Raw genomic sequence first — 24,614 nt, forward strand, 5'->3', positions numbered from 1 at the left:
AGAGAACCCCAGTAAGATACTCCATAAGAAGATCAACCCCAAGATACATAATCATCAGATTCTCCAAGGTCAAAATGAAGGAAAAAAATGTTAAGGGCAGCCAGAGATAAAAGTCAGGTCACCTACAAAGGGGAGCCCATCAGACTAACAGCGGACCTCTCAGCAGAAGCCCTAAAAGCCAGGAGAGACTGGGGGCCAATATTCAACATTCTTAAAGAATTTCCAACTTGGAATTTCATATCCAGCCAAACCAAGCCTCATAAGTGAAGGAGAAATAAAATCCTTTTCAGACAAGCAAATGTTGAGGGAATTGGTCACCACCAGGCGTGCCTTGCAAGAACTCCTGAAGGAAGCACTAAATATGGAAAGGAAAAAGTGTTACCAGCCACTGCAAAAACACACTGAAGTACAAAAATCAATGACACTATGAAGCAACTACACTATGTGTGCAAAATAACCAGCTAGCATCACGATGACAGGATCAAATTCACACATAACAATATTAATCTTAAATGGAAATCAGCTAAATGCCCCTAATTAAAAGACAAGGAATGGCATGCTGGATAAAGAGTCACGACCCATTGGTGTGCTATATTCAAGAGACTTATCTCATGTGTAAAGACACATACAGGCTCAAAATAAAGGGATGGAGGAAAATTTACCAAGCAAATGGAAAGCAGGAAAAAGCAGGGAGTGCAATCCTAGTTTCTAACAAAACAGATTTTAAACCAACAAAGATCAAAAAAGACAAAGATGGGCATTATATAATGGAAATGAGATCAATTCAACAAGTAAAGCTAACTATCCTAAATATACATGCACCCAGTACAGGAGCACCCAGATTCATAAAACAAGTTCTTGGAGACCTACGAAGAGACAACTTAGACTCCTACATAACAGTGTGAGACTTTAACACCCCACTGTCAACATTAGATCATCAAGACAGAAAATTAACAAAGATATTCAGGACTTGAACTCAGCTCTGGATCAAGTGGACCCATGAAACTACCATTGACATTCTTCACAGAATTAGAAAAAAACTACTTTAGAATTCATATGGAACCAAAAAAGAGCCTGTAAAGCCAAGACAATGCTAAGCCATAAGAACAAAGCTGGAGGCATCATGATAACCCAATTTCAAACCATACTACAAGGCTACAGTAACCAAAACAGCAGGGTACTAGTACAAAAACAGACACATAGACCAAGGGAATAGAATAGAGATCTCAGAAATAAGACCACATATCTATGACCGTTTGATCTTTGACAAACCTGACAAAAACAAGCAATGGGGAAAGGATTTTCTATTTATTTATTTGTTTGTTCGTATTTTTTCTGAGACAGAATCTTGCTCTGTCTCTCAGGATGGAGTGCAGTGGCATGATCTCGGCTCACTGCAACCTTCACCTCCTGGGTTCAAGCAATTCTCTTACCTAAGCCTCCCAAGTAGCTAGGACTACAGGCACACACCACCACACCTGGCTAATTTTTGTATTTTTAGTAGATACAGGGTCTCACCATATTGGTCAGACTGGTCTCAGACTCCTGGGCTCACGCAATCTGCCCACCTTGGCCTCCCAAAGTGCTAGGATTACAGGCATGAGTCACCACACCGGCCAGATTTCCTATTTAATAAATGGTGCTGGGAAAACTGGCTAGCCAAATGCATAAAACTGAAACTGGATCCCTTCCTTACACCTTATACAAAAATTGACTCAAGATGGATTAAAGACTTAAATGTAAAACCCAAAACTATAAAAACCCTAGAAGAAAACCTAGGCAATACCATTCAGGACACAGGTACAGGCAAAGATTTAATGATGAAAATGTCAAAAGCAATTGCAACAAAAGCAAAAATTGACAAATGGGATCTAATTATAATAAAGAGCTTCATCACAGCAAAAGAAACTATCATCAGAATGATGAAGTAACCTACAGAATGGGAGAAAATTTTTTGCAATCTGTCCATCTGACAAAGGTCTAATATCTAGAATTTACAAGGAACTTAAAACAAATTCACAAGAAATAATCCCATTAAAAGGTGGGCAAAGGACATGAGCAGATAGTTCTCAAAAGAAGACATTTATGCAGCCAAGAAATATTTTAAAAAAAAGCTCAACATCACTGATCACTAGAGAAATGCAAATCAAAACCACACTGAGATACCATCTCACACCAGTCAGAATGGCGATGATTAAATAGTCAAGAAACAACAGATGCTGCTAAGGCTGTGGAGAAATAGAACACTTTTACTCTGTTGGTGGGAATGTAAATTAGCTCAAACATTGTGGAAGACAGTGTGGTGATTCCTCAAAGACCTAGAACCAGAAACACCATTTGACCCAGCAATGTCATCACTGAGTATATACACAAAGGAATAGAAATAATTCTATTACAAAGATACTTGCACACATACGTTCACTGCAGCACTATTCACAATAACAAAGACATGGAATCAACTCAAATGCCCACCAATGATAGACTGGAAAAAGAAAACGTGGTATATATACACCATGGAATACTACGCAGCCATAAAAAGTAACAAGATCATGTCCTTTGTGGGGACATGGATGGAGCTGGAAGCTATTATCCTCAGCAAACTAACACAGGAACAGAAAACCAAATACTGCATGTTCTCCTTTATAAGTGGGAGCTGAACAACAAGAACATAAGGATACAGGGAGAGGAACACACACTGGGGCCTGCTGGGGGGCAGGGGGGTGGGAGAGCATTGGGATAAACAGCTAATGCACATGGAGCTTAGTATCTAGGTGATGGGTTGACAGGTGCAACAAGCCATCATGGCACATGTTTTCCTATGTGACAAACCTGCACATCCTGCACATGTATCCCAGAACTTAAAATAACATAAAATAAAAAAAATTTTTTAAAGCCACGTCTGCCCTAACAGTATAGGAGACTAGTCTTGCACCTGAACCTCCTAGACAAAACTGGAATTCATGAAGGGACGTACATTAATTGTACTCATTACAGTACTAGCTTTCAAATTTTTATGTTAATTTTAGGTTCCAAAATACTCAGAGTGATAATCTAATACCATTATTTCCAAATTTTAAAAAAATGTTATCTCCGAATCATTAGCATCCAGAGTAAACATGGGTTATATAGTTTTTTGAAAAATTTTCTTCCCTCAAGTTTCACAGCGATAATAATGGTCAACTAAGCAAAATTGATACTGTGAGAAGAATTCTTACTCTAGTTTGAAGACTTTTTGAACAATGGAATATGAACACAGTATTGGTTTCCTAGAGGCTGTAACAAGTCACCACAAACTGTGTGTCCTAAAACAACAGAAATTCATTCTCTCACAGTTCTGGAGACTAGAAATCTGAAATCAAGATGTTGGCAGAGCTATGCTCTGTTGTGAAAGTTCTTGGGAATAATCCTTCCTTGTTCTCTCTAGCCTCTGATGGTTGTAGCAATCCTTGGTGCTCCTTGGTTTATAGGTACATCACTCCAATCCTCTGCTTCCATCATCATGCTGCATTCTCCCAGTGTGTCTGTGTCCCTGTATCTTCACATGGCCTTCTTATAAGGACATCAGTCATTGGATTTAGAGCCCAACCAAATCTGGTATGCCTTTGCCTTAAGCTGATTATATCTGCTAAGACTCTATTTCTAAATGAGGACACATTCACAAGTACTGGGGGGTTAGAACTTCAACATATTTTTTCAGGGGGACACAACTCAACTCACAACAAATACAATAGTAATGAATTATAATTTCCTTCTATAAATCATAAATCTAAAGACAATGTAACCTGGAAATGTTTTCTTTAAAATAAATATTATATGGGTGCAGCACACCAACATGGCACAAGTATACATATGTAACAAACCTGCACATTATGCAAATGTACCTTAGAACTTAAAGTATAATAAAAAAGTAAAATAAAATAAATATTATAGCTTGCTATCAAAAAAGGGGTTATAGCCAGGCATGGTGGCTCATACTTGTAATCTCAGCATTTTGGGAGGCCGAGGTGGGCGAATCACTTAGGGTCAGGAGTTCAAGACCAGCCTGGCCAACATGGTGAAACCCCGTGTCACTAAACATACAAAAATAAGCCGGCTGTGGTGGTGCACGCCTGTAGTCCCTGTTACTCGGGAGACTGAGGCAGGAGAATCGCTTGAACTCGGGAGGTGGAGGATGCATTGAACCAAAATCACGCCACTGCACTCCAGCCTGGGTGATAGAGCAAGACTCCATCTCAAAGAACAAAAATAAAAAATAAAAAAATAAAGGTGCTACAGTACCTACAAAAAAAACTTTTTCAAAAAAATGTCCTCGAAGCCATCAAACAAGAGATAGTATTATCTGATGATAAAAGAGTCACAGGAAATTTAGAACTGGATTATATTTATTTTTTCACCATTACTCTGATTAGTGTATAGAGTAGTGTAGAGTATAGTGTAGCATATAGTAAGGGCCTTTTAGGTCATTGGAAAAATTTGCTTAAAATTAATTACTTTTCAACTCAATAATAATATCATTAATAAACTTTGCCCTTCAAGGTTGCTTTAAAAGAAACATCAATTATTTTATTTCAGTGTTTTATGAGGAAACTTTCTTCATTTTTTACCTTGAGCCAGCCTGGGCAACATGGTAAAATCTCATGTTTACATAAAATACAAAAATTAGCTAGTAAAAAATTATTGGTAATAATTTATCAATAATTAAAATACTGCACAGCTATACTTACATTGTTATGATTTTGTCTTTTTATATTTCAATATACTAAACTAATATATTTAGTTTCACTAATTTTTACTTTAAATTTTTTTGACTCATGAATATCTTAAGAAATAAAATACAGATATTTAATTACATGCAATTTTTTTTGGCAAAAACTCTCCAAACAGCATATTGTCATTTTCTTCTAGTATTACAACCATATCTCAAGAGAAAAAAAGAGAAACGTTTTTTTAAAAATGTGTCTGGCAATAAAGACTTTACAAAAGAAGCTTATCTATCCTGGCCTGGGTTCTCCATAGAGGAGGAAAAATCATACTTGAGAATTCACAAACACGGTGGCTTTCACAAACCTTAGATTCAAATTTATACTGATTACATGATTTAAGTAATCCCAGTTAAATAAATTTTCAGTGGTTCTCGATGGTAGCACACAAGACACCTGAAGAGAGAAACACATAATCTCTACAGAAGCACACACCCTCGATCCAGACATCATGGGATTCCCATAGGTAAAGTCCAATCAAACATGAACTTACAATACAAATTTAAAATGCACAAGAAGGTGGACCACTAGGAGGGAGTCAGCAGAAAAAACAAACAAGCAAACAAGAAAACATCCAAAAGAATGGGAAGAAAAACACAGCATAATGAGATCCTTGGAGATAATTAGATTTTATATTCTTTATCTGAAATGAGTAGTTAAGATTAAAGATAGAAAAGAGTAAATCTAAAATATAAACAAGAAGTATGATATTAAAATATCTCAGGCAAACTTCTTGAAAACAAATAGAAGTTATAAAAGTGAAAATTATCAAAATTAACTAATGGGTAGGTTAAAAACAGATGGGAATGAACTGCTATAAAAAGAATTAAAAACTAGAATAAAGATCTAAAAAATTACACAGATGCTACAGAGACAGACAGAAAACATGAGATGAGCAAGACGAGGACTAATAGTGTAGAATTAAAAAATAGAAAGTCCATTATAAACTCAGAATTGGCTGGGTGCCATGGCTCACACCTGTAATCCCAGCACTTTGGGATGCCAAGGTGGGCAGATCATGAGGTCAGGAGATCAAGACCAGTCTGGCCAAGATGGTGAAACCCCTTCTCTACTAAAGATACAAAAATTAGCCAGGCATGGTGGTGGGTGCCTGTAATCCCAGCTACTCGGGAGGCTGAGGCAGAATCACTTGAACCCAGGAGGTGGAGGCTGCAGTGAGTTGAGATAGCGCCACTGCACTCCAGCCTGGGTGACAGAGCGAGACTCTGTCTCGAAAAAATAAACAAACTCAGATTTGATTATAATTAAAACTTAAATCTGGAGGATATAAGTTTTGAACAGAAACTTTCCAATATGTATGGCCAGAAGCAGTGGCTCACACCTGTAATCCCAACACTTTGGAAGGCTGAGGCAGGTGGATCACCTGAAGTCAGGAGTTCAAGACCAGTTTGGCCAACATGGTAAAACCGCGTCTTTACTAAAAATACAAAAAATTAGCTAGACGTGGTGGCAGCTGCCTATAATACCAGCTACTTGGGAGGCTGAGCCAGGAGAATAGCTTGAACCTAGGAGGTGGAGGTGGCAGTGAGCCAAGATTACGCCATTGCACTCCAGCCTGGGCAACAAGAGTGAAACTCCATCTCAAAAAAAAAAGAAGCTTTCCAATATGTCATTATATAGAAAAGTGCAAAAGGCTGGCAAAAATTTAGAAAGCATTTACTTCATGAACATTAAGAATATAAACATTAGGTTGGGCACAGTGGTTCACACCTGTCATCCTAGCACCTTGGGAGGCCAAGGCAGGCTTGAGCCAGGAGTTAGAGACCAGCCTGGGCAACATGGTAAAATCTCATGTCTACACAAAATACAAAAATTAGCTAGGTGTGGTGGTGCATGCCTGCAGCCCCAGCTATTCAGGAGGCTGAGGTGGGAGGATCACTCAGCTTGGCAGGTGGAAGTGGCAGAGATTGTGCCACTGTACTCCAGCCTGGGTGACAAGAGTAAAACACTGTCTCAAAAAAAAAAAAAAAAAAAAAGATCATAATCACTACGCCATGTTGCATTTTTATACTTCTTTAACTGATTGCCATAAAATTGAGTTGTTTGCTAGAAATTTTCCTATGACAAGCTACTTTAACTATAGTGAATTATTTTTTATAAAGTGTTAAGTCTCAGGATCATAAGAGATGTACATTCATTCGTTGAGGAAAACAGTATTTGCTTATTGAATGATTCAAAGAGATACTATGTTTTATAATATTTAATCCAATATGACTTTAGTGATCTTGTTATAATTAACCAGTATAAAACCACACATATCCCTTTTAAGTTAAAATCTACCTGTTTTCCTCTTGAATCAATGATAAAAATTAAAATAAAGGTGAATATAGAAGAATATATATAAGTTTTTGACACAGGGTCTCGCTTTGTCACCTAGGCTGGAGTGCAGTGGCATGTTCATGGCTCACTGCAGCCTTGGCCTGCTGGGCTCAAGCAGTCCTCCTGCTTCAGCTCCCCAAGTAGCTGGGACTACAGATGCATGCCACCACGCCCAGCTAATTTTTGTATTTTTTTGTAGAGACAGGATTTTTCCACTCCTGAGCTCGAGCAATCTGTCCACCTTGGCCTCTCAAAATGCTGAGATTACAGGCATGAGCCACCATGTCTGGCCCTTACGAAAAATATTTAAAAACAAAAGTATAGAATCATGAATTTTCTATACAACCTAACGTAAAGATCTTGTCCTAGAAGGAGCCACTAACACTAGCAGACAATTTTTTAGTACTAATGTAAGACATACATCCACAGATTCGGAAAGCACAACAAATCCTAAGCAGCATACATGAATTCAGAGACATGGATGATGTTATTAAACTACAGAACTGCAGAATAAAGTAAAAGAGAGAAGTGGAAACAAGAAGACTCATATATTTCAACCAAGAACTCCAGAAGCAGTTGTATTAGCATTTAAGAATGAGAGTAAAAAATCAAAATATGCTCAGACTAGTGGTATACTAAGGTCAGGGTGGTTGTAACAGTTTATTCTAAGTGGTAATATGCTGCCTATAGAGAACTTTTAAATAATAATAATAAAACTGAACAAAAATTAATCTGTTTTTTAGGAACAGTGATAAAATACTTTTGCTGCCGGGATAGACCACTTCCACCATTCTGCCCTTGATAAACCACTGATTCAGACAAAAGGAACTAAGTAAATTTCTAACAAATCTTTCATTAAAGAAATTCTAAGGTAGGAAAAAGAAAATGATAAAAGCAAAAAGTATGATATCCAAGAAGAACAGGTAAACAAAGAAATGTATAAGCACAAAAAACCCTGAATAAACAATGACTGAATAAAACAATAATAATGACAATTGAAGGGTGTTGCTGAGGGTAAAAAAAATTCAAAGCTGGACATCAATAACTAAAAAAGGGGAGGACAGTGACCAGAGTTCAAGTGTTCTAGAGACTGTGATAAACTTTAGATTATTAGTTGTTTATACATTAAATACTTAACAGTAACTCTAAAAGAGAATAGACCATGACTTTTAAGTCAACAGAAGAATTACAATTCATGCTACCTATCTTCAAACTGGCCTTTACTGTGGTTGGATAATCCTTTCCTTCATCTGTTGATGATATCTATCTATCTATCTATATATATTTGCTTTTTCTTTTTTGAGACAGGGTCTCATTCTGTCCCCCAGGCTGGAGTGTAGGAACATGATCTCTGCTCACTGTAACCTCTGCCTCACAGGTTCAAGAGACCCTCCCGCCTCTACCTCCCAAGGACCTGGGACTATGGGCATGTGCCATCATGCCTGGCTAATTTTTGTACTTTGTGTAGAGACAGAGTTTCGCCATGTTGCCCAGGCTGGTCTTGAACTCTTGAGCTCAAGTGATCCTCCTGCCTCGGCCTCCCAACGTGTGCTGGGATTACAGACGTGAGCCACCATGCCCAGCCTTGCTATCTTATTTTTTACAGTAACTATTCCCAACTTTTGCAACTAGCACTCTTCCTATAGTATCCTCTCCTATAACATTCCCTGCCACTTTGCTAAGAAACTCAAAGCTGCCCATATATCTTCAACTACCCTAGGTTAATAGTAACAGCTTTGCTCCTATAATTGAGCCTTGCCCGTCTCTCTACCCTGACAGCTTCATCTGCCTCCTACAAATGGACTAAGTTCTATTTACAATATCCTTCCCTCAACTGTCTACCCTCAACTGTCTACCCTCTTAGTTTCCAGTTCTTTTTTGATTTTATTTTTAGTCCCCACTATGCCTTAGAAAAGTTTCCAGTTCTAAATTATGTATAATCCATAGTCACAAAGGAGAGAAACACTTAGCTTCTGTTTACTTCCTATATTCTTTATTCAACAAGTTATTGGAAATTTGCTCACTTTAGACATGATGATAGGAGGTCCCATAAAGCAAAGACTGAGTACAATTACGTTTCTCTACGTGGCACCATGAGCAAGTAGACGTTGAATAAATATTTCAACATATTTAAAGTCTTTTTAAAATGTGCCTAGTTTTGCTTTCTTATATTTGTAAAGCTTAGAAAACGTGACAGCTTAATCTATGTTCAAGTCTGAGAGCCTCTTACCCTTTTTCAGCTTCCGGACAGCCAACATACAATGACTAGGAGAGAGATCCCATATTCTTAAGGTTTTATCATCACTTACAGTAGCACAGATGGGCAGATAAGGGTGTGTAGCTAAACCCCACACCTCTCCTTCCATGTGTCCCTATAAAGAAAACATAGGATCAATTTAGTGTATGTCTGTGTGTATTTATACACAGTTTTATTTAGAATAAAGCTAAAGATAACATTCAATAATATATGAAAATAGATAGGATACTGAATAGTGAGTAAGTCTAATAAAACTTTTCTGTTTATCTTTGGGAAACACAATAAAATATCTCTGTAACAACTTTAGCTCAGCAATTACAATATAATCAAGTGACAATTAAAGTTAGCTTGTAATCCTAAAACATTCTCTGGGTGGAGAGAATAGGAATCGGCTGCTCTGGAATGTTAGTAATTGCCACACAGGAGGCACTTTCCTGCATGAGAGAGTGAGGAGCTCCACAGACCTGCTCACCAGTGAAACTAGTAAAAATCAATTTAAAAAAAACACAACCATTTAAAGTCTCTGAAAATAGTTCCAAGGAGATGCAACAAAGGAAGGAACATTTATTCAAGAAAATCTGCTAAAATTTATTAAGAGCAGTGAGAGTCTATGGTATTTAAACTGAGATCCACTTCCTTCCTCTCTCCTCATCTAGATGGAAACTCCGAGACTGATGCAACCAAGAACACTAGGCTCTCTCTCCTTGCAGCTCCCGCTCAGAGTGCTATCTGCCCAGGCAGGGCAGGATGTCAGCATTTCTCATCCTGCCCTCAGTCTCCTGTTGCTGAGGCTAAATTCTTATTGAGTTCAGCTGACAGATGGGAGATAGCTTCTGCCCAGCCCCTCCTCCAGATGGAGGCTCTACTTTGGATATGGTGCCTCTGAGAATAATGGGGTCCTGGTGGTAACTCAGGAACAGGTGAGACTACTGTCCACTGTCCCCTCTCCCCTTACCAAGTACTCAGGGTCTAAAGCCTGAAATACTCAAAGATAAGGATTCCATTGACCTCACTCTCAACTCCAGAGCCCTAGTTCAGAGATTTTTGCCTGGAGGGAGAGGCAATCCAGAAAACCAGATAGCTCCTAATCTCTTCTCAAAGGAACTGACTTCATTTACAGAGGAGTGTGAAAAAGCTCATGCATAAGTATGCTCTCAAAAATGGTGAAAATTGTTTTGAAAATTTCTTAACTATTCTTGAATATTTTTTCTTCTATATGGTTTTTAATATGTTTCCAGAATTTGTAAAAAAAAAAAAAATCTAATAAAAAGTAATTGGAAGGAGACTGGTAGGCTCATTGGAAATATAGGCTAAACCATAGGCCAGCTAGCTTGTCCAAGAGAACCAGCTGGGAGGAGCCTGCTTGGAGTCAGAAACAAACCTCAAACACTAACCTTGGGAAGTATCCCTTTAAAGGAACCTGAATTTGATTGGTTTAGCCTGTGGTACAATTTATACCTGAGAAAAATGTTGAAAACTGAAAACAATAGAGCAATAAGCTAGCAATTAAAGGAGTTTAACAGTTGGGTGTGGTCTGGGAAAGAGACAAAGATGAGGGAACCCTTCCTGAATTGTATTATAAAGTCATTATTACCCTGATATTAAAGCCTGATTTCTTGTGATATCAAAGATATCACAAGAAAACTAAAGATCAATATCCCTTATAAATATTGATGCTAAAATCCTCAGCAAAATACTGGCAAACCAAATCCAATACATATAATAAATTAGATACCACAACCAAGTGGGATAATTGACAAATCCCTCCCCATCTATGATGAAAATGCTCCACAAACTTGGAATAAAAGGGTAGTAACTCCTCAACTTAAACTTAGTAAGGAGCATCTATGAAAAACCCAAGTTAACATTATACTCAATGGTGGAGGACTAGATGCTCTCACTCTAAGACCAGGAACAAGACAAGGATGTTCTGTTCTCACCACTTACATTTAACAGTGTACTGGAGGTTCTAGTCAGGACAATGGGACAAAAAAAAGAAACAGCAAGCATCCAGATTGGACAAGAAGAAGCAAAACTATGTGTATTTACAGATGACATAATCTTGTATACAGAAAATCCTAAATAATCCACTGTAAAACTATCAGAACTAATAAATGAGGTCAGCAAGTTTACAGGTTATAAGGTTAATGTGAAAATCTACTGCATTTTGATACAGGAGAAATGAATAATATTCAATCAAAACTAAGAAAACAATTGTATTTATAACAGCATTAAAAATAATGAAAGTTAAAATAAATTTAACAAAATGAGTGCAAGATCTATACACTGAAAACTACAATACACTCAGAAAAAGTTAAAAGAAGATCTAATTAAATAGGGAGCTTATCCCATGTCCATGGACTGAAAGACTTAATGTTATGATGGCACTACTCCCTAAACTGATCCATGGAATAATGCTGTTACAACCACTGTACAGTTTGTTGTTGTTATTGTTAAATATATGTAAACACTTCTGTAGGGTATACATATTCCTATATTGTAATTACTATCATTTTATAATATTTTTATTTCTAGCATGGAGAGTTTCTCAAAGCTTTCTTAACTATTCTTGAATATTTTTTCTTCTATATGGTTTTTAATGTCTTTCCAGAATTTGTAACAAATTAATTAAAATTTTGATTGTGATTAAATTTACAAAACTTATTTCTTTTATTCTTTAGTAAAATCTTACAGTTTTCTTAACACAGGTCGAGTATATTTTTAGCTATATTTATTCCCCGTTACTGTATTTTTTGTGTGTGTGAGTACCATTCTTTTAAAGAAATGAGGTCTCCCTCTGTCACTCAGGCTGCCATGCAGTGGTGGAATCATAGCTCACTGCACCCTTGAACTCCTGGGCTCAAGTGATCCTCCTACATTAGCCTCCTGAGTAGCTGGGACTACACATGTGTGCAAGAAAACCCAGGTAATTTTATTTTATTTAGAGGTGGGGGGGGGGTCTCACTATGTTGCCCAGGCTGATCTTGAACCCTTGGCTTCAAGTGATTCTCCCACCTCAGCCTCCTAAGTAGCTGGGATTATTGGCATGAGCAACTGCACCTGGTGCAAGTAACATTTTATTTATTTATTTATTTATTTATTTATTTATTGAGAGGGAATCTTGCTCTGTTGCCCAGGCTGGAGTGCAGTGGCACGATCTTGGCTCACTGGAACCTCCACCTCCCAGGTTCAACCAATTCTCCTGCCTCAGCCTCCTGAGCAGCTGTGATTACAGGTGCCTGCCACCATGCCTGGCTAATTTTTGTATTTTTAGTAGAGACGGAGTTTCACCACATTGGCCAGGCTGGTCTCGAACTCTGACCTGTGATCCACCTGCCTGAGCCTCCCAAAGTGCTGGGATTACAGGTGTGAGCCATGGTGCCCAGCCAGCAAGTAGCATTTTTATTTTTTTTTTTTTTTTTTTTTTTTTTTTTTTTTTTTTTTTTTTTATTATACTCTAAGTTCTAGGGTACATGTGCATAACGTGCAGGTTTGTTACATATGTATACTTATGCCATGCTGGTGTGCTGCACCCATCAACTCGTCAGCACCCATCAATTCATCATTTATATCATGTATAACTCCCCAATGCAATCCCTCCCTCCTCCCCCCTCCCCCCTCCCCATGATAGACCCCAGTGTGTGATGTTCCCCTTCCCGAGTCCAAGTGATCTCATTGTTCAGTTCCCACCTATGAGTGAGAACATGCGGTGTTTGGTTTTCTCTTCTTGTGATAGTTTGCTAAGAATGATGGTTTCCAGCTGCATCCATGTCCCTACAAAGGACGCAAACTCATCCTTTTTTATGGCTGCATAGTATTCCATGGTGTATATGTGCCACATTTTCTTAATCCAGTCTGTCACAGATGGACATTTGGGTTGATTCCAAGTCTTTGCTATTGTGAATAGTGCCGCAATAAACATACGTGTACATGTGTCTTTGTAGTAGACTAATTTATAATCCTTTGGGTATATACCCAGTAGTGGGATGGCTGGGTCATATGGTACATCTAGTTCTAGATCCTTGAGGAATTGCCATACTGTTTTCCATAATGGTTGAACTAGTTTACAATCCCACCAACAGTGTGAAAGTGTTCCTATTTCTCCACATCCTCTCCAACACCTGTTGTTTCCTGACTTCTTAATGATTGCCATTCTAACTGGTGTGAGATGGTATCTCATTGTGGTTTTGATTTGCATTTCTCTGATGGCCAGTGATGATGAGCATTTTTTCATGTGTCTGTTGGCTGTATGAATATCTTCTTTTGAGAAATGTCTGTTCATATCCTTTCCCCACTTTTTGATGGGGTTGTTTGTTTTTTTCTCGTATATTTGTTTGAGTTCTTTGTAGATTCTGGATATTAGCCCTTTGTCAGATGAGTAGGTTGCAAAAATTTTCTCCCATTCTGTAGGTTGCCTGTTCACTCTGATGGTAGTTTCTTTTGCTGTGCAAAAGCTCTTAAGTTTAATTAGATCCCATTTGTCAATTTTGGCTTTTGCTGCCGTTGCTTTTGGTGTTTTAGACATGAAGTCCTTGCCCATGCCTATGTCCTGAATGGTACTACCTAGATTTTCTTCTAGGGTTTTTATGGTATTAGGTCTAACATTTAAGTCTCTAATCCATCTTGAATTAATCTTCGTATAAGGGGTAAGGAAAGGATCCAGTTTCAGCTTTCTACTTATGGCTAGCCAATTTTCCCAGCACCATTTATTAAATAGGGAATCCTTTCCCCAATTCTTGTTTCTCTCAAGTTTGTCAAAGATCAGATGGCTGTAGATGTGCGGTATTATTTCTGAGGACTCTGTTCTGTTCCATTGGTCTATATCTCTGTTTTGGTACCAGTACCATGCTGTTTTGGTTACTGTAGCCTTGTAGTATAGTTTGAAGTCAGGTAGCGTGACGCCTCCAGCTTTGTCCTTTTGACTTAGGATTGTCTTGGCAATGCGGGCTCTTTTTTGGTTCCATATGAACTTTAAAGCAGTTTTTTCCAATTCTGTGAAGAAACTCATTGGTAGCTTGATGGGGATGGCATTGAATCTATAAATAACCTTGGGGAGTATAGCCATTTTCACGATATTGATTCTTCCTATCCATGAGCATGGTATGTTCTTCCATTTGTTTGTGTCCTCTTTGATTTCACTGAGCAGTGGTTTGTAGTTCTCCTTGAAGAGGTCCTTTACATCCCTTGTAAGCTGGATTCCTAGGTATTTTATTCTCTTTGAAGCAATTGTGAATGGAAGTTCATTCCTGATTTGGCTCTCTGCTTGTCTGTTGCTGGTGTATAAGAATGCTTGTGATTTTTGCACATTAATTTTGTATCCTGAGACTTTGCTGAAGTTGCTTATCAGCTTAAGGAGATTTTGGGCTGAGACGATGGGGTTTTCTAAATATACAATCATGTCATCTGCAAACAGGGACAATTTGACTTCTTCTTTTCCTAACTGGATACCCTTGATTTCTTTCTCTTGCCTGATTGCCCTAGCCAGAACTTCCAACACTATGTTGAATAGGAGTGGTGAGAGAGGGCATCCCTGTCTTGTGCCAGTTTTCAAAGGGAATTTTTCCAGTTTTTGCCCATTCAGTATGATATTAGCTGTGGGTTTGTCATAAATAGCTCTTATTATTTTGAGGTACGTTCCATCAATACCGAATTTATTGAGCGTTTTTAGCATGAAGGGCTGTTGAATTTTGTCAAAAGCCTTTTCTGCATCTATTGAGATGATCATGTGGTTCTTGTCTTTGGTTCTGTTTATATGCTGGATTACGTTTATTGATTTGCGAATGTTGAACCAGCCTTGCATCCCAGGGATGAAGCCCACTTGATCATGGTGGATAAGCTTTTTGATGTGCTGCTGAATCCGGTTTGCCAGTATTTTATTGAGGATTTTTGCATCAATGTTCATCAGGGATATTGGTCTAAAATTCTCTTTTTTTGTTGTGTCTCTGCCAGGCTTTGGTATCAGGATGATGTTGGTCTCATAAAATGAGTTAGGGAGGATTCCCTCTTTTTCTATTGATTGGAATAGTTTCAGAAGGAATGGTACCAGCTCCTCCTTGTACCTCTGGTAGAATTCAGCTGTGAATCCATCTGGTCCTGGACTTTTTTTGGTGGGTAGGCTATTAATTGTTGCCTCAATTTCAGAGCCTGCTATTGGTCTATTCAGGGATTCAACTTCTTCCTGGTTTAGCCTTGGGAGAGTGTAAGTGTCCAGGAAATTATCCATTTCTTCTAGATTTTCTAGTTGATTTGATATCATATCTTCTAACTAGTTATTGCTAGTATATAGAAACACTTGATTTTTATAAGTGGATTTTGCATCAAATCACTTTACAGAACTCTTTAATTAGTTCTAATATTTTTTTCAGTTTATTCCCTTGATATTCAAGGTATAGGGTTATAATACCCAAAAATACCAATACTGTTGTCCACTCCTTTCCAACACATACATCTTAATTAGTGTTTTGTTTTACTGGATTGGCTAAGATCTCACACAAAATGCTGGACAATAATGGTGTGATCTGGTATCCTTATCTTGTTTCCAATATCAAGAAGATAATAAGACAATTGAAATCCTGAACTCTACAATAAATACTAAAAACAACAGGACATTTTTAAAAATGTTAACTGGGAGGCCAAAGGTTCAGCGTTTTAGGTTCCTATGTAAGCAAACCAAAGCCCAATGTAAACAGTGAAATGAAACTAGAGACTATGCCAGTCAGAATCTGCCAACCAATCTCTAAGTAAAGTCTTTCCATTCTAACCAATCAAATACATTTTTTTGTTTTACTTCTGGACTCAGCCTATAAAATCTCACTGCCCACATTGCTACAGCAGATCTCTCTGAGCCTTTTCCAGTGCTGAGTGCTGCCTAATTCATGATTTTTTTTTTTTTTTTTTTTTTTTTCTGAGACAGGGTCTCACTATGTTGCTCATGCTGGGCTCAAGCAATCTGCCCACCTCATCTTCCCAAACTCCTGGGCTCAAGTGATCTGCCTGCCTCAGCCTCCCAAAATGCTGAGATTACAGGCATGAGCCACCAAGCCAGCCCTCTTTTAATGTGCAGATTAACTCTGTTAAATTTATTTTGTCTAAAGTTTTTCTCTTAACAGACATTGTGACTTCTAAATCTTTTTTCACAGTTAAGAAACTGTGTTTTTAATAATTTCATATTTGGATTCATCTGTAAAAGCATACTTGTGTTAATATTTTCCAAGACATCACAAACATGTTAAACACCATGACCTCACCATCTTTTTACTTCAAAGGCATATTATGTAAGTGAAATTAAACAGTAAGACACCAGTTAATTTAACATACAACATTTCGTCATCTGTTTACAAGTTTTCCTTGACCCATCAAAATGTTACATTAACATTAAAGCCTGCCCAGTGTTCTCATCTAGGTGTGCTCATTGGTGTCGTAACAGTGAAGTGGGGGTTGCAGGAGAAATAAGTCTGTATTAAGAAAGAAAATTGTTTTTCAGGGTAAAAAGGCAAGCCAAAGTTTGGTGTTGCTATGTAGAGTTGCATAAGGACAATTTTTCATCAGGATGTATCCTATTTCATTTACTGTTTTATGGTATTAATTTATTTCCCTAGTTTCCAGAAAAGTATAATACATAGAAGAAATATAAATCTACAAATCAAATCCAGCACTCCTGATGGAAATGTTAAGGATCATATAACCAGCACCTAATCTTGCTTTTTAATTTTACATCTCTATCACATAATTTTTATATTTCTGGATTGTTTTATTATTTACATCTTTTCACTGATATTTAATTTTCAACAATAAAATTTTAGCATACATTCACACATTCATTTTTATTTTTTCTTAGAAACTTAAGAATGACCTAATAAAGAGTTTCAGAGAAAAATAATTGCCTTGGGCTCAACAAATATACCTTACATAAATAAAATTAAAAACAGACTGGGTTAAATTAATTACAACTGGTTTTTCTTTTCATTGGTCCCTTATTTTGTGATAAGAAATTACTTAAAATATTGGCAATTATTCCATATAAGAATATGTATATTTACTGATACCCAATCATTTAGCTATAATCAAATTTAATTTTTTTCTGTATACATTAACAAATATGTCCCTAATTTAACATTATTTTTCATCACTGTCAACTTTTGGCTCTTATATTTTGAAATAATCAATTGTATGTAAAGAAAGAAAAGCAAATTAGCATTTAAAATTACCTGAACCAGAAGTGTTATTGGGCCACTTTTATCCACTTCTAGTATTTCACCATTCTTTGTGCCAACTAAAATATGACCATGTCCTAATGATATGGCACGTATAGATGGATTATCTTCCAAGAGAAGACCTGAAATGTTAAATGAAGACGTTCTTCTAGATATACAGTTACTATAATACAAGCGTGTATATATTGCCAATTAAGCTACTTTGACAATGAAAACCGTATTACAAAGTTTTCTCCGGTATTTTTTCTAATAAATGTACTACATTAACCCCAATCATTCAGTTTAGTAATCTCAAAATAAGTACCACCTATGTATTATAATTCTATGATTCTATTCTCAGATTTCCTCCTACCATTCCGACAACTATTTGTTTACCTCTTCTTATATTAGCCCTTCCTTATCCATCTCCTGCCCCTCTTAGAGTTTTTACAATATTCTTATTAGTAATTTTAATTCAACTCAAGATACATAGTCAGCCCTCAGTATCCTTCAGGGATTGATTCCACGACCACCACAGACACCAAAATCTATGGATGGTCCAGTCCCTCATATAAAATGGTGCAGTATTTGCATAAAACCCACATACATCATTCCTTTTTTTTTTTTTTTTTTTTTTTTTTTTTTTTTTTTTTTTTTTTTTAGGATGGGGTTTTGCCATTTTGCCCAGACTGGTCTTGAACTCCTGGGCTCAGGAGATCCACCCACCTGGGACTCAAAGTGCTGGGATTATAGACGCAAGCTACCACGCCTGGCCCCCATATGCTTTAAATCACCTTTAGATTGCTTATATCTAGTACAATGTAAATGCTATGTAAATAGCTGTTATACTGTATTTTTAATTTATATTATTTTTATTGTTCTATTGTTACTTTTTATTTTTTTCTCGCATATTTTCTATTTGCAGTTGGTTGAATCTGAGGATATGGAACCCCCAGATACAGAGGGCCGACGATATTTATGTCTACTTGTCCTAAGGAGGCTTCAGCAACACATTAGTAAAGATGATAGACCCAACTCCTCCCCTTACAGAGCATACAATGAGGAAAACAGACCCTGTGTTAGGGGCATATTGAAATAGGAGCACATAGCAGTGGAATCGAACTTTTTCAAGAGGAGGTAAGTGGAGGTGGGGGAAATCATCCTAGAAAAAAAATCAGGTTTGACATTTGAAAAATATGTATGTTGTCAAGTAACTGGAGGGGACAGGAGGGAAGAGGAAGGACATATTTTAGGAAAAAGTAAAAACATGTAGAAAGGCCCAGAGGTCAGGGAGAGTGTGATGCCATGCCTTAAAGGAAGAAATGTGCTCAAAAGAAAATGCACCTCTGGGCCCACAGCCCGGAGGATGGTCAGCGGACAGGGAGTTGGGCCTGATACTGCCCTTGCACGCTTCCTCCTCTTAAAAAAAAAAAAAAAAAGGCCAAGCACAGTGGCTCACGCCTGTAATTTCAGTGCTTCAGGAGGCCAAGTTTAGAGGGTCACTTGAGTTTGAGACCAGCCTGGGCAACATAGAGACACCCTGGCTGTACAAAAATTTGAAAATTTGCTGAGTATGGTGGCAGGTGCCTTTAGTCCCAGCTACTCAGGAGGCTGAGGCAGGAGGACCACTTGAGTCTAGGGGTTCAAGGTTTCAGTGAGCTATGACTGCACCACTGCACTCCAGCCTGGGCAGCACAGCAGGACCTTGTCTCTTAAATAAATAAATAAACAAACAAACAAATGGCAAACGGAAAAAGGGCCTGTGAGGCTACAGAGGCAGGGTCAACAAAATGCCAAGGTGAAACAAAATGTCAAAGTTGCAAACAAGTTCCTGACTGTGATAAATGTGATGTTCACATGGAACTCTTCTTTGGAAAATTAATGTTAAAAATTAGGATTCATAATCTTGTACTTCACAAATATTTTACCATGTGCATCACAGAAAATAGATTTTTGAAAAGACGGCAATGATTCTGGTATCATTAAGTGATTTCTTCCACTTAATGCTGATGCCCAACAAGAAGGAAAAATATATGCCATGTGTTCCACCTCAGTGATCAAGCATATTAATAAGCAGTTAACCTTTTTTCCTATAAAAAACTCCCACTAAGTCTCAAATCACCTTTAGATCCCGGGGCCAATGCAGCTCTTTTTATAGCATAGGTCTTGAGACATCTTTCAAAAGAGTCATCCCAAAGAGCTACTATACCATCTTTTCCTCCAGTTACAAACCCCTATGGAAAGAAAAAGGTCCAAGTTAATAAAAATCTAAATTTTTTTTAAATAGTAGCCTTTTTCCTTGTATTGAAAACTTCTAGAAAAAAGAATATAGCCAAAAGTTACAGCTTGTAAAGAATAGGAATAAGCATAAGAATCCATTGTTTTTTAAACCATCTACATGGAATCTGCAATAATATTTACAGTGACACTACATATTTTACTTTTAGGATGAGGCTTTAGAAACATAAGTTTCTAAAATCTGTAACTATACCTTAGATTACCACTCTCAGAAAGTTACATATATCCTCCTGGAGTCTACATAATAACCTCATCCTTAAAAAGAGAAAACAATAATAGTAACTACCTGATAGGATATGGTGATTATATATAAACAGCTGATTTTTGACACATAGCATGAGCTTAAGAACATGAAGTTAAACTTTAAAAAAAGAAAAAAGAAAAAAAACAGCAGACCTGGCTGGCACAGTGGCTTATACCTGTAATCCAACACTTTGAAGGCTGAGGTGGGAGAAGAGCTTAAGCCCAGGAGTTGGAGACTACACTGGGCAACATAATCTCTACCAAAAAATTTTTTTAAATTAGATGGGTGCAGGTGGCACTTGCCTGTAGTCACAGCTACTCAAGAGGCTGAGGCAGGAGGATTTCTTGAGCCCAGGAGTTGGAGGCTGCAGTGAGCTATGATCACACCACTGCACTCCAACTTGGGTGAGAGTGACCTGTCTCAAAACAAAACACTGCAGACCTATTTCATTCTGTGTTCAGGAGTTTGAAAAGAGAAACAAAGAAAAGTCAAGATGAGCCTAGCCCACAGACTACTGCTGGATAGTCCAGCCAAGTAGAAAGGCAGTGTTCCTTTACTTCTGAAAACGCTTTACACTCCATGACCAATTATGTTTAACTTGAAATCTCTTTAGGTTACTTACTTTTTCCAAAGCATGCATACTGAACACTGGCCCATCATGTGCTTTCACTGTTTTTACAAGAAAGATGTCTCTCCAGATACACACATCTCCTGTGGATGTTCCAGAAAAAGCCATCTCTTCAGTCCATCCATACACTGCACACATCATTGTGTCATTTTTCCCCAGTGTGCCTATGTAGCCTTTTCTTCCAATCAATCCTCCCCCTAGTTCACAAAAAATATTATGAAAGTACCACTTTCAAAATGTATGCAATTATAAAGAAGCAAAATTCCTTTTCTACTGTTGTTGCTGTTTGAATAGAAAGGCATGCAACAGTAAGGAGAACTGAAAAATACAGGTGTCTCAATCAGTGATGTGGGTAACACCTTGCATAGCTGCATTTAGACCGTAACTTTTTAGATAAACAAAGACCTAGACTAAGTCTGTTTTAATCAGTCCTTAGCAATTTTGATGACGTTTTTTAAAGTTTTTATTATGACATATTTAAGAATACAAAAAGGCATTTAAAAACCCCAATACAATGAATGCCTGTACATCCACTGACCTACAAAAAGATCCCAGAATAACTGAAATGTCATGCCAATCTCATCTCCCTTCTTCACCCTCTGCTACTGTGAATGTGATACTGATTCTTCTCATGCATTCCTTTATATATAACATATTCGTGAATTTTTAAGCAATGTCATATTTTTTCATGTTTTAAATTTTTCTATAAATATCATCCTGTATGTATTCTTTTGCAACTTGCTTTATTCACCAATGATTTGTTATAGAGTTGTTTACATGTTAGAAAACTCACTTTCATAACCATATAGCATTCCATTATATAAACATACCATGGTTTATCCATTTTCCTATTAATGGGCATTTAAGTTACCTCCAAGTTTTTGCTATTAAAAGCAATGCTGCTTTAAACATTCTTGTAAAGGCCTCTTCTACACAAGTGCAAGAATTTCTCTAGGAATGCCTGGGAGTAGTAATAGGGTAATGTGCAAAAGGCATAGCATATAGATCAGAGAGGGATAAGCTCTTGCCAAACTGTTTTCCAAAGTTTATATACCAATGCACATTCCTACTAACAGTGAAAAGAATTCCTTGTTTCCCACCTTTGGGAACAGTTTGTGTTGTCACACTGGGGAATATGAAACACCAACTGAATTTTATTGCGGTTTAAATTTGCATTTCTGTGAATATTATGCTTGATCATATTTTCATATTTTTATTGGTCATCATTACCTATTGATATCTTTTGCCCATTTTTCCCAATTGAACTCACAAATTCCTTCCCTCCTTCATTCATTCAAGAAATATATTAGCTGGGCATGGTGGTGGGCGCCTGTGGTCCCAGCCACTGGAGAGGCTGAGGCCGGAGGACAGCTTGAGCCTGAGAGGCAGAGGTTGCAGTGAGCCATGATTGTGCCACTACGCTCCAGCCTGGGTGACAGAGCAAAACCCTGTCTCAAAAAAAAAAAAAAAAAAAAAGAGAGAGAGAAAGAAAGAAAAAAGAAATATACATGCTAGGCACTATTCAATGTACCAGGGATAGACTTATGAACAGAAGAGGCAAGACAACAAAATTCCTTGGAGCTTCATGGTGAGAGACAGTCAATAAATGTAACTACTAAAATATACAGTGTGTTAGATGATGATGGGTGCTTTGGAGAAAATGTAAGCATAAAAAGGAGACAGGAAGTGGGAGGAGTCCATTTTATGTAGGGTGGTTAAGGTAAGCCTCATCAAGATGTAGCTAAATGAAAAGTTGAAGGAGGTAGCAAGAGCAAGCCATGCTAGAAGAGTGTTCCAGGCAGAGGGAGCAGCAAGGGAAAAGGCCCCAGTACAACAAGACTGAAATCGCTAATTAACATCCAGGGACACCAGTATGGAGTAGCAAAGAAGGGAAGGCAGTAATGGGAAATGGGGTTGGAGAGGTCAAAGGCAGTATTGCAGGCCACTGTAAACATGGCCTACTTTTGCTTTACATGAGATGCAAAACATTTGAGTAGTGAAATGACAAGATCTGGCAACTGATTTATTAAGAGGTTCATTCTGACTTCTGGATTGAGAATAGATACAAGGGAGGTCAAGGATGAAAGGAGTTAGAAGGCTATTTCAATCATCTGGGCAAATGGTAAAGGTGGCAGACCAAAGTGATATCATAGAAGATGATGGAAAGAGGTCAGATTCCAAATGTATTCAGAAGACTGTCTTTTCTCAACATAGAAGGCAGAGTCATTAGTGAACTTGTAAGAGCAGCTGGGTGGAGTGGTGAGGTGAAAAAAACTAGATTAGACTTCTCTAAAGAAAAAGAAAGAGAGCATAAATTGCAAATTGAAAGTAGTAACAACTGTTTAGAGGTGGTTTAGCATAGAAGTAAGATGACAAATTGATCAGCAACTGGAAAACAGAGTTGAAAGAGAGTTTTGTGTCACTTATTTAAGATGGAGAAATCACATCATACTTGTATGCTAAAGGGAAAGTCAGTAGAGAGGAAAATTGATGATACAGTAGGGAAAGGGTAGAAGAGTTAGAGTGACGTCCTTCAGTAGATGACATAAAGTATCAAGTGCACAAGTGGGAGAACTGGCCTTTACTAGAGGGCAAAGTATCTTCTAGAGCAGGGTGGGCAAACTACGGACTGAATGCCAAATCCTGCCACTACCTGTTTTTGTACAATGTCCACTAGAGCAGGTTAGCACTCTGAGCTGCAGAGACCAAGTCTGTTTACTTCTTTGCACCCAGGGTCTGCCTCCCTGGTTTGTGGCTATAAGTAGCATCTTCCCCGACTCTGGGCTGGTCCCCACCTACAAGCTAGAGACTCTGCTAATGGCAACTGCTTGTTATCTGGCAGCGGAATCTCAGTCTAGTAGTTGCCACACTTCTGGTCAGCTCCAAATTCAGAAGGTTGGGCTCTCCAGGAACAGAAGGACACACTAGGATCTATGTGTCACTGGGTCTGAGTGAAGCTCACTATAGTTTCACTCCCCACCACAACCTGCCAGGCCCATTCCCTGGCAGACAGAAAGTCTAATGGCAACTGGGTGCAAACAGCGTAAGCAGGGCAGGACAGTTTTCTCTCTTGTTCTATAATGACCTACATAATACTCTTGATTTTGTCCTTTGGCCTAGAAAGCCTAAAATATTTACTATCCGGCCATTTACAGAAAAAGTTTGCCACCTTTGGTTTAGAGCATTGACAGCTGGGTTTTCTCGATGATACACACAGGATAACACGTTCCTGTTACATGAGGTCATGTAATCAGGTCATGTTATTATGCATCAAATACTTTCAGTGGCTCCCCATCCCTCTGTCCCTACCATGAATAGAGTTCAAATTCCTTAGGGGAGAGACTAAGAATTCAAAACTTGAAATTCTCAAAGCCTAGATCTGGAATGGGAGGCAAGAAGCCCCATGTTAACCTCAAGTCTAAGTCATCTCCTTCAACCTAGTTTACCTAAAATTATGCATTTAGAGGGTTAACAATACTTAGTCAGGTTAAGTAAGTGGATACTCACTTCCCAATTGGTTAATGAACTCTGTGGATCAGAACCCCAAAAGTAAGGAAGGTTGAAATGTTCACCAAAGCCTTAACATTCATCCTTTTATGCTTCACTTTCAAGCCTCTATATGTCTAACCAAACTTAAGAGAGAAAGTTATTCATTTGGAAGTATTTTCATTGCAAGACTATTTACCTTCTTGAAATCTTATTTCAAACAAATTCATAGTTCTTTTTGAGGACAGAAATGCTAATAAGTACAATCGGCCTTCCATATTCTCAGGTTTTGCATCTGTGGATTTAATCAAATGTGGATTGAAAATATTCCTTTTAAAAAGGATGGGACAGGCATGGTGCCTCATGCCTGTAATCCCAGCACTTTGGGAGGCCAACGCAGGTTGATCAC

General features: G+C 37.8%; 1 protein-coding gene across 1 annotated transcript in view; it reads right to left on the reverse strand.

Moving 5' to 3' along the window:
* Window positions 1-24,614, reverse strand: part of EML5 (EMAP like 5) — a 205,549-nt gene that overhangs the window by 70,012 nt on the left and 110,923 nt on the right. Inside the window, exons 18-21 of the mRNA XM_010384118.2 lie at window positions 20,714-20,916; window positions 19,672-19,783; window positions 17,565-17,692; window positions 9,331-9,472 (exon numbers count right to left, since the gene is read on the reverse strand). Coding sequence (XP_010382420.2) covers window positions 9,331-9,472; window positions 17,565-17,692; window positions 19,672-19,783; window positions 20,714-20,916 — 585 coding nt within the window. The remainder of the gene's footprint in view (window positions 1-9,330; window positions 9,473-17,564; window positions 17,693-19,671; window positions 19,784-20,713; window positions 20,917-24,614) is intronic.

The sequence above is a fragment of the Rhinopithecus roxellana genome, chromosome 5, assembly GCF_007565055.1.
Source record: "Rhinopithecus roxellana isolate Shanxi Qingling chromosome 5, ASM756505v1, whole genome shotgun sequence".
Lineage (NCBI taxonomy): Eukaryota > Metazoa > Chordata > Mammalia > Primates > Cercopithecidae > Rhinopithecus > Rhinopithecus roxellana.